The sequence below is a fragment of the Pelodiscus sinensis genome, chromosome 22, assembly GCF_052426305.1.
Source record: "Pelodiscus sinensis isolate ZL-2025 chromosome 22, ASM5242630v1, whole genome shotgun sequence".
Lineage (NCBI taxonomy): Eukaryota > Metazoa > Chordata > Testudines > Trionychidae > Pelodiscus > Pelodiscus sinensis.
Window position 1 is genome coordinate 16806983 of NC_143073.1, and position 12424 is coordinate 16819406.

Here is a 12424-nt window from a genome sequence, read left to right on the forward strand (position 1 = left end):
GAGTCCCAATACTGCTCTCACTGCCAGAAACTAGCAAGAAGCAGGAAGGGAAAGGAAAAGAGCCACTGGCCAGGGTACTGCTGGAGGCGCCAAACAAAAAGGAGAGAAAACCCCTTCTCATGCAGCTCTGACACATGGCGAGATCTATCCACTGTGAAGCTCTTCGGAAAAGGGAAGAGAACAACTTCTGCTCTGACAGAATGCGCTGCTGCACAGCAAGAGGAAGTGACTGGCCTCAGCTCACCCACCAATCTCTGGTAAAGCTAAGAAGAGAACCCAAGCGTGCTGTCTCCCAGCCCCCCTGCGCTAAATACCAGCACCCCACTCCCTTTGTAGAGCTTGGTAGAGGAGTCCTGGCTCCTAGCCCTCTCCCCCCAGGTCTGACCCACCCCAAACCTCCCTCTCCCCACCCAGAGCCAGGGAGAGACCCTGGGTATCTTGGCTACCAGCCCTCACTCCTCTCATAGAGCCAGGGAGAGAATCTAGGAGTCCTGGCTCCAAGCCCCCCGCTCTAACCCACAAACCCCACTCTCCTCCCAGAGCTAGGGAGAACTAGGAGACCTGGCTTACTCTCCACTGAATCAGACCAATGTTACATTAATGCATGTGTTACTTGTAGCAACAGGACATAAAATAGGCTGGAAACATGATGAATGTGACCGTGTTCCTTTCAGAATAGCCATCAGGGCCTTCTCCTCCATCCCTCCTGCTCAGCCTTGCCACTCTCAGCACTTCCCAGAACAGGCTTTGTGTGCAATTCTGAGCCCAGCCACCCCCAAGGGGCCACATCCTACAGCCTGCGTGAGCGTCATCTACTCAGGCCCAAGGCCTGAGGATCAGGGCCCAAGAGCCCTCAGCACAAACGGGGCAAGAGTTATGCAAAGCAGCCACATGGGAAGCAGCTGAGGAGGAGTATTGTAAACAAAGCCAACAGCAAATCACATAGGCCCACAAAATCTGCTCTGGTCCTATAGGGCCATGGGCCTCACTCTGCTAGATTGAATGGGGTGCTCCCCACAAAGCAAGGCATCACTTGGCGATACCCTCCTGTGCCTCGCTCAACCCCTCAACTCTACCCCTGGCCGCCCACAGGACTGCCCCAGACATCCTCTCTGCATTTCCACCTCCCTCCAATGCATCTTAAATCCAGACCCATTCAAGCCACCCAAGCGACTAGCCTAGGGAAGAGAAAGGATAGTCCGGTGGGACAAGGGCTGGTGTGGGAATTCAAAACAAGGAGGTTCAATACCTGCTTGATCACGGGAAATCCCTTTACCTGCTAGTGGCACAGTATGGCCCCAATCTCAGGATCTCCATAACACCTCTCTCCAACCCAGTTCAGCCAATAAATAATCCACAAAGTCACATATTTTGGAGTTGTTTCACTTCCAGGCGACCCAATGTTTGCACATTGATTTGTTCGCACAAGAAGCTTGTCTGATGCTTGTCTAACCAAATTCACACCTCTCTCATGCTAAGCAAAGTTGGGGGTCTCACTAGGATGAGGCACCTGTTGGGAACAAGACCAGGGCCAGCTCCATATTAGAAAAAGTTCAGAAAAAAGCAACAAAAATGATCAGGGGTTTGGAACAGGTGCCATTGAGGAGAGGTCAATAAAATAGGAACTTTTCAGCTGGGGAAAGAGGAGACTAAGGGGGATATGATACAGGTATTTAAAATCATGGCCGGTGTATTGAAAGGAAGGGTCACCAAATGAAATTAATAGGTAGCCGGTTGTAAATAAACCAAAAGCAGTATTTCTTCAGAAAACACAGTCAGTCTCTGGAACCCCCTGCCAGAGGATGTTAGTCTAACCAGGTTCAAAACATAACTCGATACATTCATGGAGGCTATTAGCCAGGCTGGACGGGGAACAGGTGACAGGGGAGGGATCACTTGATGGTCCCTGTTCTGTGCATTCCCTCTGGTGCGCCCTGCTGCTGTGGGAGGCAGTGGTGTTGCTGAACGGCGCAGTTCAATGGGGCTCAAAGGGCCGCTCTGTGCCTGGCAGCTCCGGGGACCGGAGGCCGGCAGGGCTCACACAGGGAAAGGCAGCCAAGGGGGTGTGGGAGCTGCTGCACGCGGCTCGCCCCAGGGCTGCAGACCAGGCTGGGCAGGGGAGCGGAGGTGCTGACAGGGGAGATGCTGGGGGGGGGGGGGTCTCAGACCAGGGAAAGGGGGTGGAGCCTCCCTCTGGGGGCGGGGCAGTGTGATGACAGGGGAGCACCGAGGGCGGGGCCCTGGGGAGTCTCGGCACAGAAGCGGGGGCGGGGCCCGGCGCGAGGGGGCGGGGCCTCACCAGCCTGCGTGGTGTCGCTCAGGTCCCAGCGCCGCGCGGCGCCGCCCGGGAACAGCCGCAGCCGCCGCCCCGCCAGGCTCAGGCTACCTGAGGCCGCCGCCTCCTCCAGCGCACGCTCGGCGCCGGGCCCACCGGGCGGCGGGGGCGGGGGCAACGCCGGCTCCGCCTCGCCCGCCGCCATCCGGGGGTTCCGCTCACCGCGGCTGCTGCTGCTGGACTGACCGGCCAGGGCCTCGCGGGGGAGCCAGACTCAGCCAAGGGGGCGGGCCTGGAGCTCCGGGGAGGCCAATTAGCGAACAGGGGCAAGGCCCGCGGGGTCCCGGCCAATGGCGCCTCGCGGAGCGCTATTACTGGCCAATCGACCTTTAGGGGGCAGGAGCTCTTGCCACGCTGTAGCCATTCCGATCGACGAAAGGGCGTGGTTTCAGCCTGGCTATCGCCCAATCACGGCGTTTTACGGAGTAAGAGCAATTGGACCAACCCCAGAGCAGAAAGCTGTACGTTTCAAGATCTCAGCCAATCACATTGCGGACTAGCCGTTTCTGCCCACCCACTTAACTAATGGCAACGTAAAAGGCGAAGTGAGTCTACGAGCTTCAGTCAATCTAACTCAAGAGGGCGGAGCGAGAGTCCTAGACAGGCCCAATCAAAAGGCGAGCGCCTCGCTAACATCAGCTCAGACTGAGTCAAAAGGCGGCAACAGTTGAATGCCTGAACTGCCGGTGCGCGAGGGCGGGGACGTAGCTTTCGAGCGGTTCAGTCAATCATACAGTGGCAAACGGAATGAGTGACGATCTGGCCGACCAATGAGAACAAGACTCCCTTCAGGGCGGCTGTAGGCTTCGAAGGCAAACAGAGAGAAGCGGTGACAAGTGCGCCCAGGGGGCCAATCAACGACAGAAGTTACTCAAGGTGGGCGGGCTCTGATGGAGCGACTTGGCCCAGCTGGCCCATGGCAGGGTGGGACATCCCATCAGGGATCGGCGCCAGAGGGATAGCTCCCCTCTCGTGCGAGACACCAGGGAGATGGTTCTTTCCTGTGAGGCACCTGAGGATCTGTCCCCTCTAGTGCGAGGCGCCAGAGAATTGTTCAAGGCACCAGGAGCCGGAGAATCATTCCTGTCTCATGCCAGGCACTGGAGATGCAGAATTTATTCCCTCTTGTGCGACGCACCGAGAGATCATTTCCCTCTTGTGCAAGGCCTTGCGTGGCCTTCCCTTCTCATGCAGGGCCCCAGAGCCACATCCCTGCCCAAGGCCCATGGCCAGGGCTGGATTGAGACCTTTAGAGGCCCTAAGCACTGAAAAGATTATGGTGCCCCCCCCATATGTAATTCAAAATAAAAACAATACTATACCGTAAAATAAAATTTTATTTTTCGAAATGACACAAAACTTACACGTATGCTGCAATTAAAATAGCTTCTTTCTAGATTTTCTGATTGCAAAATTCTGGATAAGTTCATCGAAGCTGACTCGATGAAGCATGTCCACGTCCATACACAATAGGGAAAGTGAATCAAGTCTGTCCTGACACATTGTTGTTCTCTGAAGGTTTTTTATTCTTTTCAGCTGAGAAAAAGAGCGTTCTGCGGGGTTCTGATTTTTCCCATGATATTAAATATCAAATATCAATTTTTTAAAAGATCTCATTTTTTTGATGCCCCTGCTTTGCTGGTGCCCTAAGCACGTGCTTAGTCTGCGTATTGGGTAATCCAGCCCAGCCCATGGCTGATACAAGGCAGATTCCATCTGGGGAGAGGGGTCCCAGAGCCAAGCCCCCTGCTCCACTAACCACTCAAAACTGATTCCCGCATCTAGCAGCCCTAGCCCAAACCCTTCCTCTGCTCTTTGTTCTCCTTCCCCTGCAAAAGGTGTCATCTGGCTGCACCCTTCTCCTGGGCTCAGCTGGGCTCAGGTTACAAAGGACATAGGCACTTGAGTATCTGCTGGGCTAGGGTCACCTCTCTCAGTGAGGCTCACACCCAAAATCCCTATCATTTAGTGTGGTGCCTTGGGAAACTGAGGCACAAACATAGGGTTACTGCAGGCCTATAAAACTCACACACAACATAACAAAGTGAATACAATACCAACTTCACTACAGGCAGTCTAGCTCCAGTGTCCATCGGGTGCTATGGTGCTGTATGGCAGAGGCAGGCCTGCCCTGAGGTCACAGTGCCCCGGCCATGATGTCACAGGCTGCCCGTCACCCTGGCGCCCGGCTCTGTGAAGCCATGGGGTGGGCGCCAGCTCACAGAGCCATGTCCCGGGGAGACAGGCCAGGTGGGAACAGGCATCCTGGGCCATGCTGGGCGCAGCCTTACAGGTGGCGGCAGCGTCTTGCCAGTGGCCGGAACCGGGCACCAAGGGCGTGGGCAGGGATGGGTGACAGACGCACGGTGAGGCGGCTGCGATGCCGCAGGCACCAGCGCAGCTCTCGGCTCTTGGCAGGCGAGGAGGCTGCAGGGGTGAGCAGTTGGAGGGGCAGTATCGGGTGGTGGCTAGCTATAGGGGGTCTCAGCAGAGACAGCTGTGGAACATAGGATGGGGTGGAATCTCGCCAGGGGTGCCATGGGGCAGGGGAATAAGAGCTCAGCAGGGGGCACTGTGGGGCACAGGGTGGGAGCTCAGCAGAGGGTGCTGTGCAGTAGTGGGTGCGCCCTCAGTAAGGGGCAGAATGGGAAAGCGGATGGGGGGGCTGAGGAGGGGCACTGTGAGGCAGGTGGCAGGTCAGGGTTTAGCTGGGGGTAGGGGGCTCTCCCCAGCTCTCAGTGCAGGCCTCATAACAATCCCCCTCCCACCACTGTCTGAGCTGGAGTCGCCCAGGTGCCAGCTGCTGTCTGGGCAGGGCAGCCCTACAGTGGAAGGGCCCTGGCCTACCCAGCTCACCTGGCACTCAACAGTTGTGCCAGGCTCCCCAGAGCCTCTTCCTCACCTACTCCCAAGCCTGGACCCCCAGCACAGGGAAGCTCTTCTGGGGGGCTGAGAGGCAATGGGGGGCCAGTCAACAGCTACTAAGGGGGATGTCATGGGGCGGGCAGGGGGCATGGGAAAGGGCAGGTGGGTGGCACAGGGTGAATGCCATGGGGAAGGCAGAGGATACAGGAGAGGGCAGGTAGAGGGCATGCTGTGGGATAGGTGGTTGGCACAAGGAGGATGCTGTGAGCCGGGAGGGTGATGGGGGGATGCCAGGGGCAGGTGAAGGTCATGTGGGGACTGGGGTGGTACAGGGCCAATCCCTGCCCACCCTCTTCCTATCCTTCCTCCCACAGGCCAAGCGCCCACGCTGCAGCCAGGCACTGGAGGGCACTGAGGGCAGGAAGGAACTGGGGGACTCAGCCTCCATCCAGCGCCTCCCCCCAGAGCTGGTGAATCAGCATGGTGCATTAGAGCCAGGGGTCCCTATACCCAGGGCGCTGAGTCCATATAACCTATATATCCATATAACCCCATACCTGTGAAGTTGGTCCATATAGCCCAGAGAGCCCTAAACTCAAGGGGATGGTCTGTATAGCCCAGTAGTCCCTATACCCAGGGAACTGGTCCATATGGCCCAGGGATCCCTATATCCAGGGAGCTGAGTCTGTATAGTCCAGGGGTCCCTATTCTTGGGGAGTGGGTCTATATACCCCAGAGGGCCCTATAAGCAGGGGTTTGGGTCCATATACCCCAGAGGTCCCTAAACCCAGGGGGCTGGAGTCCCTATAGTCCAGAAAACACTATGACAGGGGTTTGTATTGGGGTCCTGTCCTCCTGTTGCTCACCCTCCCCTCCCCCAGCTGGATCATATCGTCTCCTTCCTGCCGGTGCGGGATGCAGTGGCACTGGGCCAGACCTGCCGCTACCTGCGCCAGGTGTGTGACAGCGAAGGCGTCTGGCGCCGGGTCTGCCGGAGGCTCTGCCCGCGGCTACGCCAGGACGGTACAACCGGTGCACGCCCTTGGAAGAGAGCCGCCATCCTCAACTGTCAGTACCATCCACCGCGGGGTGGGAGAGGGCTCTGCACAAGAGGGTTGTGACTTTGTACAAGGGGACAGGATTTTGCACAAAGGAGAGTGGGGATTGCACAAGAGAGGGATGGGCTTCACAAGACAATAGGGTATGGCACACACTGGGACTGGGTCGCTCTTAACATGAGGAAGGGAGGGGTGGGCCTTGCATAAGGGAGAAGCATAGCTTCATATGAGGGAGGAGCTTTGGAAAGGTGGGGCTTGCAGTAGAATGGGGTGGTTTCCACAAGAGAGAGGCTATGAAAAGGCGGGTCTTATCAATGGAAAAGGCGGGTCTTACACAGTGTCAAACCCCTCCCCCCGCTGAGCCCCCATTTTGTCCCCACTCCTGCAGACACGAAGGGCCTTTACTTCCAAACCTTTGGGGGGCGCCGGCGCTACCTCAGCAAGTCAGTGGCGCCACTGCTTTCCCACGGCTACCGCAAGTTCCTGCCCACCAAGGAACACGTCTTCATCCTGGACCATGGTGGCACCCTCTTCTCCCTTCGCAACGCCCTGGTCTCCTCAGCCCCAGGTCACATCCAGTGGAAGCGGGCGTGTCGCTACGTGGTGCTGTGCCGTGGCGCCAAGGATGTGAGTGCCCTCCAGGACGCCCCTGTCGCAACTGGACATGGCAGCCAGGGGCCTCTGGTGGCAGTAGTGGGATGGTTCTCAGGGCTAGGGGAACATTCCCTGCCCCCCCTGAATCAGCCAGTCCCTGCCTTGGGGCCGGATGGGAGCTGGCGCCCCCTAGAGGGGATAATCCCCACCTTTGCCATTTACCCTCTGCCTGCAACACCGCACCACATGACCCCCTCCCTTTGTTCCCCACCTCACCCCCAGTTCACCACAGACCCCCGGAGCGACACGGCCTATCGGAAATATGTCTATGTGCTGGCATCACGGGAGGTGGCAGCAGGTGGCGGGCGGGCATGCGACTGCGTGGAGGTGTATCTGCAGGCCAGTGGGCAGCGTGTCTTCAAGATGACCTTCCATGCCTCCATGAAGTTCCGGCAGCTGGCGTTGACGGGGCAGGAGACAGAGCGGTCGCTGCTACTCCTGACAGGTGCCCGGGGGGCAGAAGACGGGCCAGGGAGAACCGTGGGGAGTGAGCACCCAGCGGGTGGGAGACTGGGCAGCTTTGGAGGGTCACTCCCTTTAGTGCCTGCCTGCCCCACTGCCGCTCTCTGGGCCTGGGCATGCCGCAGACCCCTGCCTCCCAGCAGCTCAGGGCCCCTGTCTCCGCAGAGGAAGGGAAGATTTACAGCCTGACGGTGAACGAGACGCAGCTGGACCAGCCGCGCTCCTACACTGTGCAGCTCGCCCTGCGCAAGGTCTCCCGGTGCCTGCCCCACACGGCCGTGCGGGCCATGGCCTCCAGCCAGAGCAGCGCTGCTTACCTCACTGGTATGGGGGGTGGCTGGGCCCGCACGTCCCACCCGCAGCCCCCGCCATCCTCCCAGTGCCCCACACACCCCACCCGCAGCCCCCACTGTGGCCTGACTTCCTGATGCTCCTCACTCTTGACCAGCACGCCCCTTCCCAGTGCCCCTCACTCTTGACCCGCACCCCCTGCTTTGCTCCCAGTGGGGAGGGCATCTCTCAGGTCTCTCCCACTCTTCCAGACAAGGGAGCTGTGTATTTCGAGGTCCATGCTCCGGGTGTCTATCGTGACCTCTTCGGGACCCTTCACGCCTTTGACCCACTGGATCTGCAGATGCCACTAGCCCTAGCCCTCCCTGCCAAGGTAAGCCCCCCATGTGTGGGGCGCGGGCAGCAGGGATCTGACTCACTGGGGGGAGGGGATGTGGTAGGTGCCAGCCTGGGGCTCGGAGGCAATTCAGGAGATTTCAGGTTGGGAGCACAGAGCAAAGAACGCGGGGGAAGGTTCCCTGCTGAGGTGGAGCAGCTTGGGGGGCCACAAGCTCAGTTTGGAGGTTTGGGGCCAGTTTTGGAGCGAGGGGAAGCTCGGTTTGGGGTCCATAGGGGAGGGGACTCCATCCAGGGCTTTGATTTTGGGGGGCTGGAATTTGGGGTAGGCCTTATTTCAGGGAGACTGGGGGCAGTTCCAGGGGGCAGGTTGGAGTTTTGGGGAGACAGTGCTGTGGGTTTGGGACTGGGTCCAGGGCTTGGCTTTAGGATTGGCAGGGATGGGGGGGGCACATTTCCCCATCTCTGTCCCCTGCCACTTCCTGACCGGCCCTGCCCCCCCACTAGGTCCTCTCCTGTGCCCTTGGCTACAACCACGTGGGGCTGGTGGATGAATTTGGACGCCTGTTCATGCAGGGGAGCAACCGGTATGGACAGCTGGGCACCGGCGATAAGATTGACCGCGGGGAGCCCACGCAGGTGACAGTCCCCTGAGATCATAGAATCATAGAACCATAGAGCTGGAAGAGACCTCAGAAAGTCATCAAGTCCAGCCCCCTCTCTAGGCAGGACCAATCCCAACTAAATCAATCCAGCCAGGGCTTTGTCAAGCTGAGACTTAAACACTGCTAGGGATGGAGACTCCACCATCTCCCTAGGGAACCCATCCCAGTGCTTCACCACCCTCCTAGGGAAATAGTTTTTCCTAATATCCAACCTGGACCTCTCCCACCACAACTTGAGACCATTGCTCCTTGTTCTGCCATCTGCCACCACTGAGAACAGCCTCTCTCCATCCTCTTTGGAACCTCCCCTCAGGAAGTTGAAGGCTGCTATCAAATCGCCCCTCATTCTTTGCTTCTGCAGACTAAACAGACCCAATTCCCTCAGCTTTTCCTCGTAGGTCATATGCTCCAGCCCCCTAATCATTTTGATTGCCCCCTGCTGGACCCTCTCCAATGCGTCCACATCCTTTCTGTAGTGGGGGGCCCAGAAATGGACACAATACTCCAGATGTGGCCTCACCAGAGCTGAATAAAGGGGAATAATCACATCTCTGGATCTGCTGGCAATGCTCCTCTTAATGCATCCTAATATGCCATTAGCCTTCTTGGCTACAAGAGCACACTGTTAACTCATATCCAGCTTCTCATCCACTGTAACCCCCCGGTCCTTTTCTGCAGAACTGCTACTTAGCTGGTTGGTCCCCAGCCTCTAACAATGCTTGGGATTCTTCCGTCCCAAGTGCAGGACTCTACACTTGTCCTTGTTGAACCTCATCAGATTTCTTGTGGCCCAATCATCCAATTTCCTAAGTCACTCTGGACCCTATCTCTGCCCTCAAGCATATCTACCTCTCCTCATATCTTACTGTCATCTGCAAACTTGCTGAGGGTGCAATCCATCCCCTCATCCAGGTCATTAATAAAGATATTGAACAAAACCGGTCCTAGAACCGAACCTTGGGGCACTCCACTAGAAACCGACCGCCATCCTGACATCGAGCCGTTGATCACTACCTGCTGGGCCCAGCCTTCTAGCCATCTTTCTATCCATCTTACTGTCCATTTATCAAATCCACATTCCCTTAGCTTGCTGGCAAGAGTATTGTGGGAAACTGTATCAATAGCCTTGCTAAAGTCAAGGTATATCACATCCACTGACTTTCCCATGTCCACAGAGCCAGTTACCTCATCATAGAAGCTAATCAGATTGGTCAGGCACGACTTGCCCTTCATAAATCCATGCTGACTATTCCTGATCACTTTCCCCTCTTCCAAGTGCCTCAAAATGGATTCCTTAAGGATCCCTCCCATGGATTTTTCCAGGAATGGAGGTAAGACTAACCGGCCTATAGTTCCCTGAATCGTCCTTCTTCCCTTTTTTGAAGATGGGCGCTACATTTGCCGTTTTCCAATCATCCAGGATCTCTCCCGATCTCCACGACTTTTCAAAGATAATAGCCAAAGGCTCCTCAATGACATTTGCCAACTCCCTCAGTACCCTCGGATGCATTAAGTCCAGACCCATGGATTTGTGTATGTTTAGCTTTTCTAAATAGTTCCTAACCTGATCTTTACCCACCAAGGGCTGACCATCTTCATCCCATCTTGCATCACTTAGCACATTAGTCCGGGAGGCCACCTTGTCCTTGAATACAGAGGCAAAGAAAGCATTGAGTACTTCAGCTTTCCCCACATCATCTGTCACTAGGTTACCTCCTTCATCCAGTATGGGCCCCACACCCTCTCTGATCACCTTCTTTTTGTTAATATGCTTGTAGAAACCTTTCTTGTTATCCTTCACATCCTTTGCCAGTCGCAATTCCAATTGCGCTTTAGCCTTCCTGATAACCCCCCGGCATTTTCGAGCTATACATTTAAATCCCTCTCTGGTCATTTGTCCAAATTTCCACTTTTTGTAAGCTTCCTTTTTGTGCTTAAGTTCACCAAGGATTTCCCCCAAAAGCCAATCCGGTCTCCTACCATGTTTGCCTCTCTTGCTACGTGTCGGGATGGTTTCTTTCTGTGCCTTCAATAAGGCTTCTTTAAAATACTGCCAGCTGTCCTGGACTCCACCTCTCCACCACCTCCCCAACTCCCACACGTCTAGGGGCTTACAGGCACCCCCAAAGCTCCCCTGACTCCCCTCCCACATCCCGGGACCTCTGTGACCTGGCGTCTCCTACCCTCCGGCAGGTTCAGGGCCTCAAATGCCCCCTGGACATCTGGTGTGGCCTCAACCATTCGCTGGCGCTGCTGCGGAGCGGGGAGCCGGGACAGGCCGTGCTGGGCTGCGGCTGCGGGGCTGGGGGGCGGCTGCCCGGCTGGCCTAAGGGCAGCGCCACTTTCGTCAAGCTCCAGATCAAGGTGAGAGGAGCTGTGGGGGCTGCACCCCAGAATCAGGCACATCGGGGAGCCAGAGCCTGGTACCACGACTGCCCTGCTCCAGAGGTGGCCGCATCTCAGAACCGGGCGAGGGGTCCCCGTGTGACCAGCCGCCCGGCCCCAGAGTCAGGCGCAGTTCCCGTCTCTCCGGCAGGTGCCGCTCTGTGTCAGCAGCCTCTGTTCCACCCGCGAGTGCCTCTACCTGCTCTCCAGCCACGACATCGAGGGGGGGCTGGTGTACCGCGAGCTGCCCCCCAGCCGGGCGCCCCCCTCGCCAGAGAGCCCGGGGGCGCAGGCCTGCGAGCAGTACCTGAGCCAGCTGCAGGGTTGCCCCACGCTGGCTGGGCGGCTGGCCAAGGTGAAGGAGGCGGTAGGTGCCCTGCCCCTGCCCGCCTGCCAGAAGGATTTCCTGTGGGAGGCGCTGGAGCTGATCCGGCGCTCGGCCCAGCCTCGCAGCCCCCCCGCCTGCAGCTAGCGAGGCCCCGCAGCCCCTCCGAACCTGTCCCCGATCATGGAGCGCGATTGACTGACGCAGACGCTACAATTGTGAATAAAGCACCAGAGGAAAAGCCAGTGTCGCGGCCTGGGCGGGCACGACTCCCGGGTCCCCGCCAGAGCACAGGTATGGCCCGGCACCCCGCCCCGCGGTCCGATCCAGGCCCGGTCCCATACCCCCGCGCGTCCGACCCTGCCCCTGGGCGACACCCGCTGGGTTCAAGTAAGCTGGTTCCATGCGCCCCCTGGCGTCTATCTCGGGGTCGGGTTCCGGCGCGGGGCACAGTCTGTCCTCTTGCCAGGGCCTTGTAGAATCCGTGTCTCTCGGGATCTGAATTCACTTCAGCTCCACTTTCATGCAGGGTTGACTCTGGATCCGGAGTCAAACCAGATGAGAACTTACTTTGGAACTACCCCGAATCATGCTTCAGTCTGGGTTTACTCCAGCTCCGGTTTTAGTCTGGATTCACTCGCGTTCAGTGTGACAGCAATGTCAGTACCGAGTCTGGGCTCAAGGAGGGGGCAGCCTGGGATGGGGGCATTTCGTGTTCCCCACACACCTAGCTCTGATCCCCTGCCATGAGCCCCTCCCCACACATGGGCAGTTTACCCCTCCACTGGACCCCAACCCTGGCCTGGAGGGATGGGGGAGGGAGATGATGTGAGGCTAGTGCTGGGACATGGAACAAGGCACGGGGACAGGTAGTGTCTGTGAAGCCAGCCCCGGCCCCGGAATGGCCCCGGGATCTTTAAATAACCCCAGGGCTGGGCTGGCAGGGGCAGCAGATCGGGAGGAAGGGGCACCAGCAGGCTGGAGGAACCCAGAGCTGGAAGGGGGCTGCTGGGCAGGAGTGCGGGCACCGGGAAAATTGGGACAGGGG

At 57.8% G+C, this 12424-nt stretch overlaps 2 protein-coding genes across 8 annotated transcripts in view; one reads left to right on the forward strand and one right to left on the reverse strand.

Moving 5' to 3' along the window:
- The window catches only part of LRCH4 (leucine rich repeats and calponin homology domain containing 4), a 35193-nt gene extending 32571 nt beyond the window's left edge, over positions 1-2622 (reverse strand). Inside the window, exon 1 of one of the 4 annotated variants that reach the window (XM_075908444.2) lies at positions 2300-2562. In XM_075908444.2, coding sequence (XP_075764559.2) covers positions 2300-2480 — 181 coding nt within the window. In that variant the 5' untranslated portion in view covers positions 2481-2562. Of the gene's footprint in view, positions 1-1276; positions 2044-2299 lie in introns of those variants that run through there. The other 3 variants (XM_075908445.2, XM_075908443.2, XM_075908446.2) reach the window with 3 other exon arrangements.
- A 1955-nt stretch (positions 2623-4577) lies between these two features.
- On the forward strand, positions 4578-11617 carry FBXO24 (F-box protein 24). 4 transcript variants are annotated; one of them, XM_089772514.1, is made up of 10 exons: positions 4578-4628; positions 5575-5670; positions 6082-6268; positions 6647-6885; positions 7135-7357; positions 7540-7698; positions 7917-8038; positions 8509-8640; positions 10860-11030; positions 11203-11617. In XM_089772514.1, exons 1-10 carry the CDS (start codon positions 4608-4610, stop codon positions 11521-11523), a joined length of 1671 nt encoding a protein of 556 aa, XP_089628640.1. In that variant the 5' UTR covers positions 4578-4607; the 3' UTR covers positions 11524-11617. The 4 variants fall into 4 exon arrangements, with proteins under 4 accessions (XP_089628640.1, XP_075764562.2, XP_075764565.1 ...); XM_075908447.2 differs by having other exon boundaries at positions 4602-4770; XM_075908450.2 differs by lacking the exon at positions 7540-7698 and having other exon boundaries at positions 4602-4770.
- The last annotated feature ends 807 nt before the right edge of the window (positions 11618-12424 follow it).

Excerpts from the sequence above, each read along its gene's own strand:
- FBXO24 (XM_075908447.2), top strand. The coding sequence starts at position 4,684 with ATGGGTGACAGACGCACGGTGAGGCGGCTGCGATGCCGCAGGCACCAG. Across the intron at positions 6,269-6,646 it reads GAGAGCCGCCATCCTCAACT|ACACGAAGGGCCTTTACTTC; the intron begins GTCAGTACCATC and ends CCACTCCTGCAG. Across the intron at positions 6,886-7,134 it reads TGTGCCGTGGCGCCAAGGAT|TTCACCACAGACCCCCGGAG; the intron begins GTGAGTGCCCTC and ends CCTCACCCCCAG.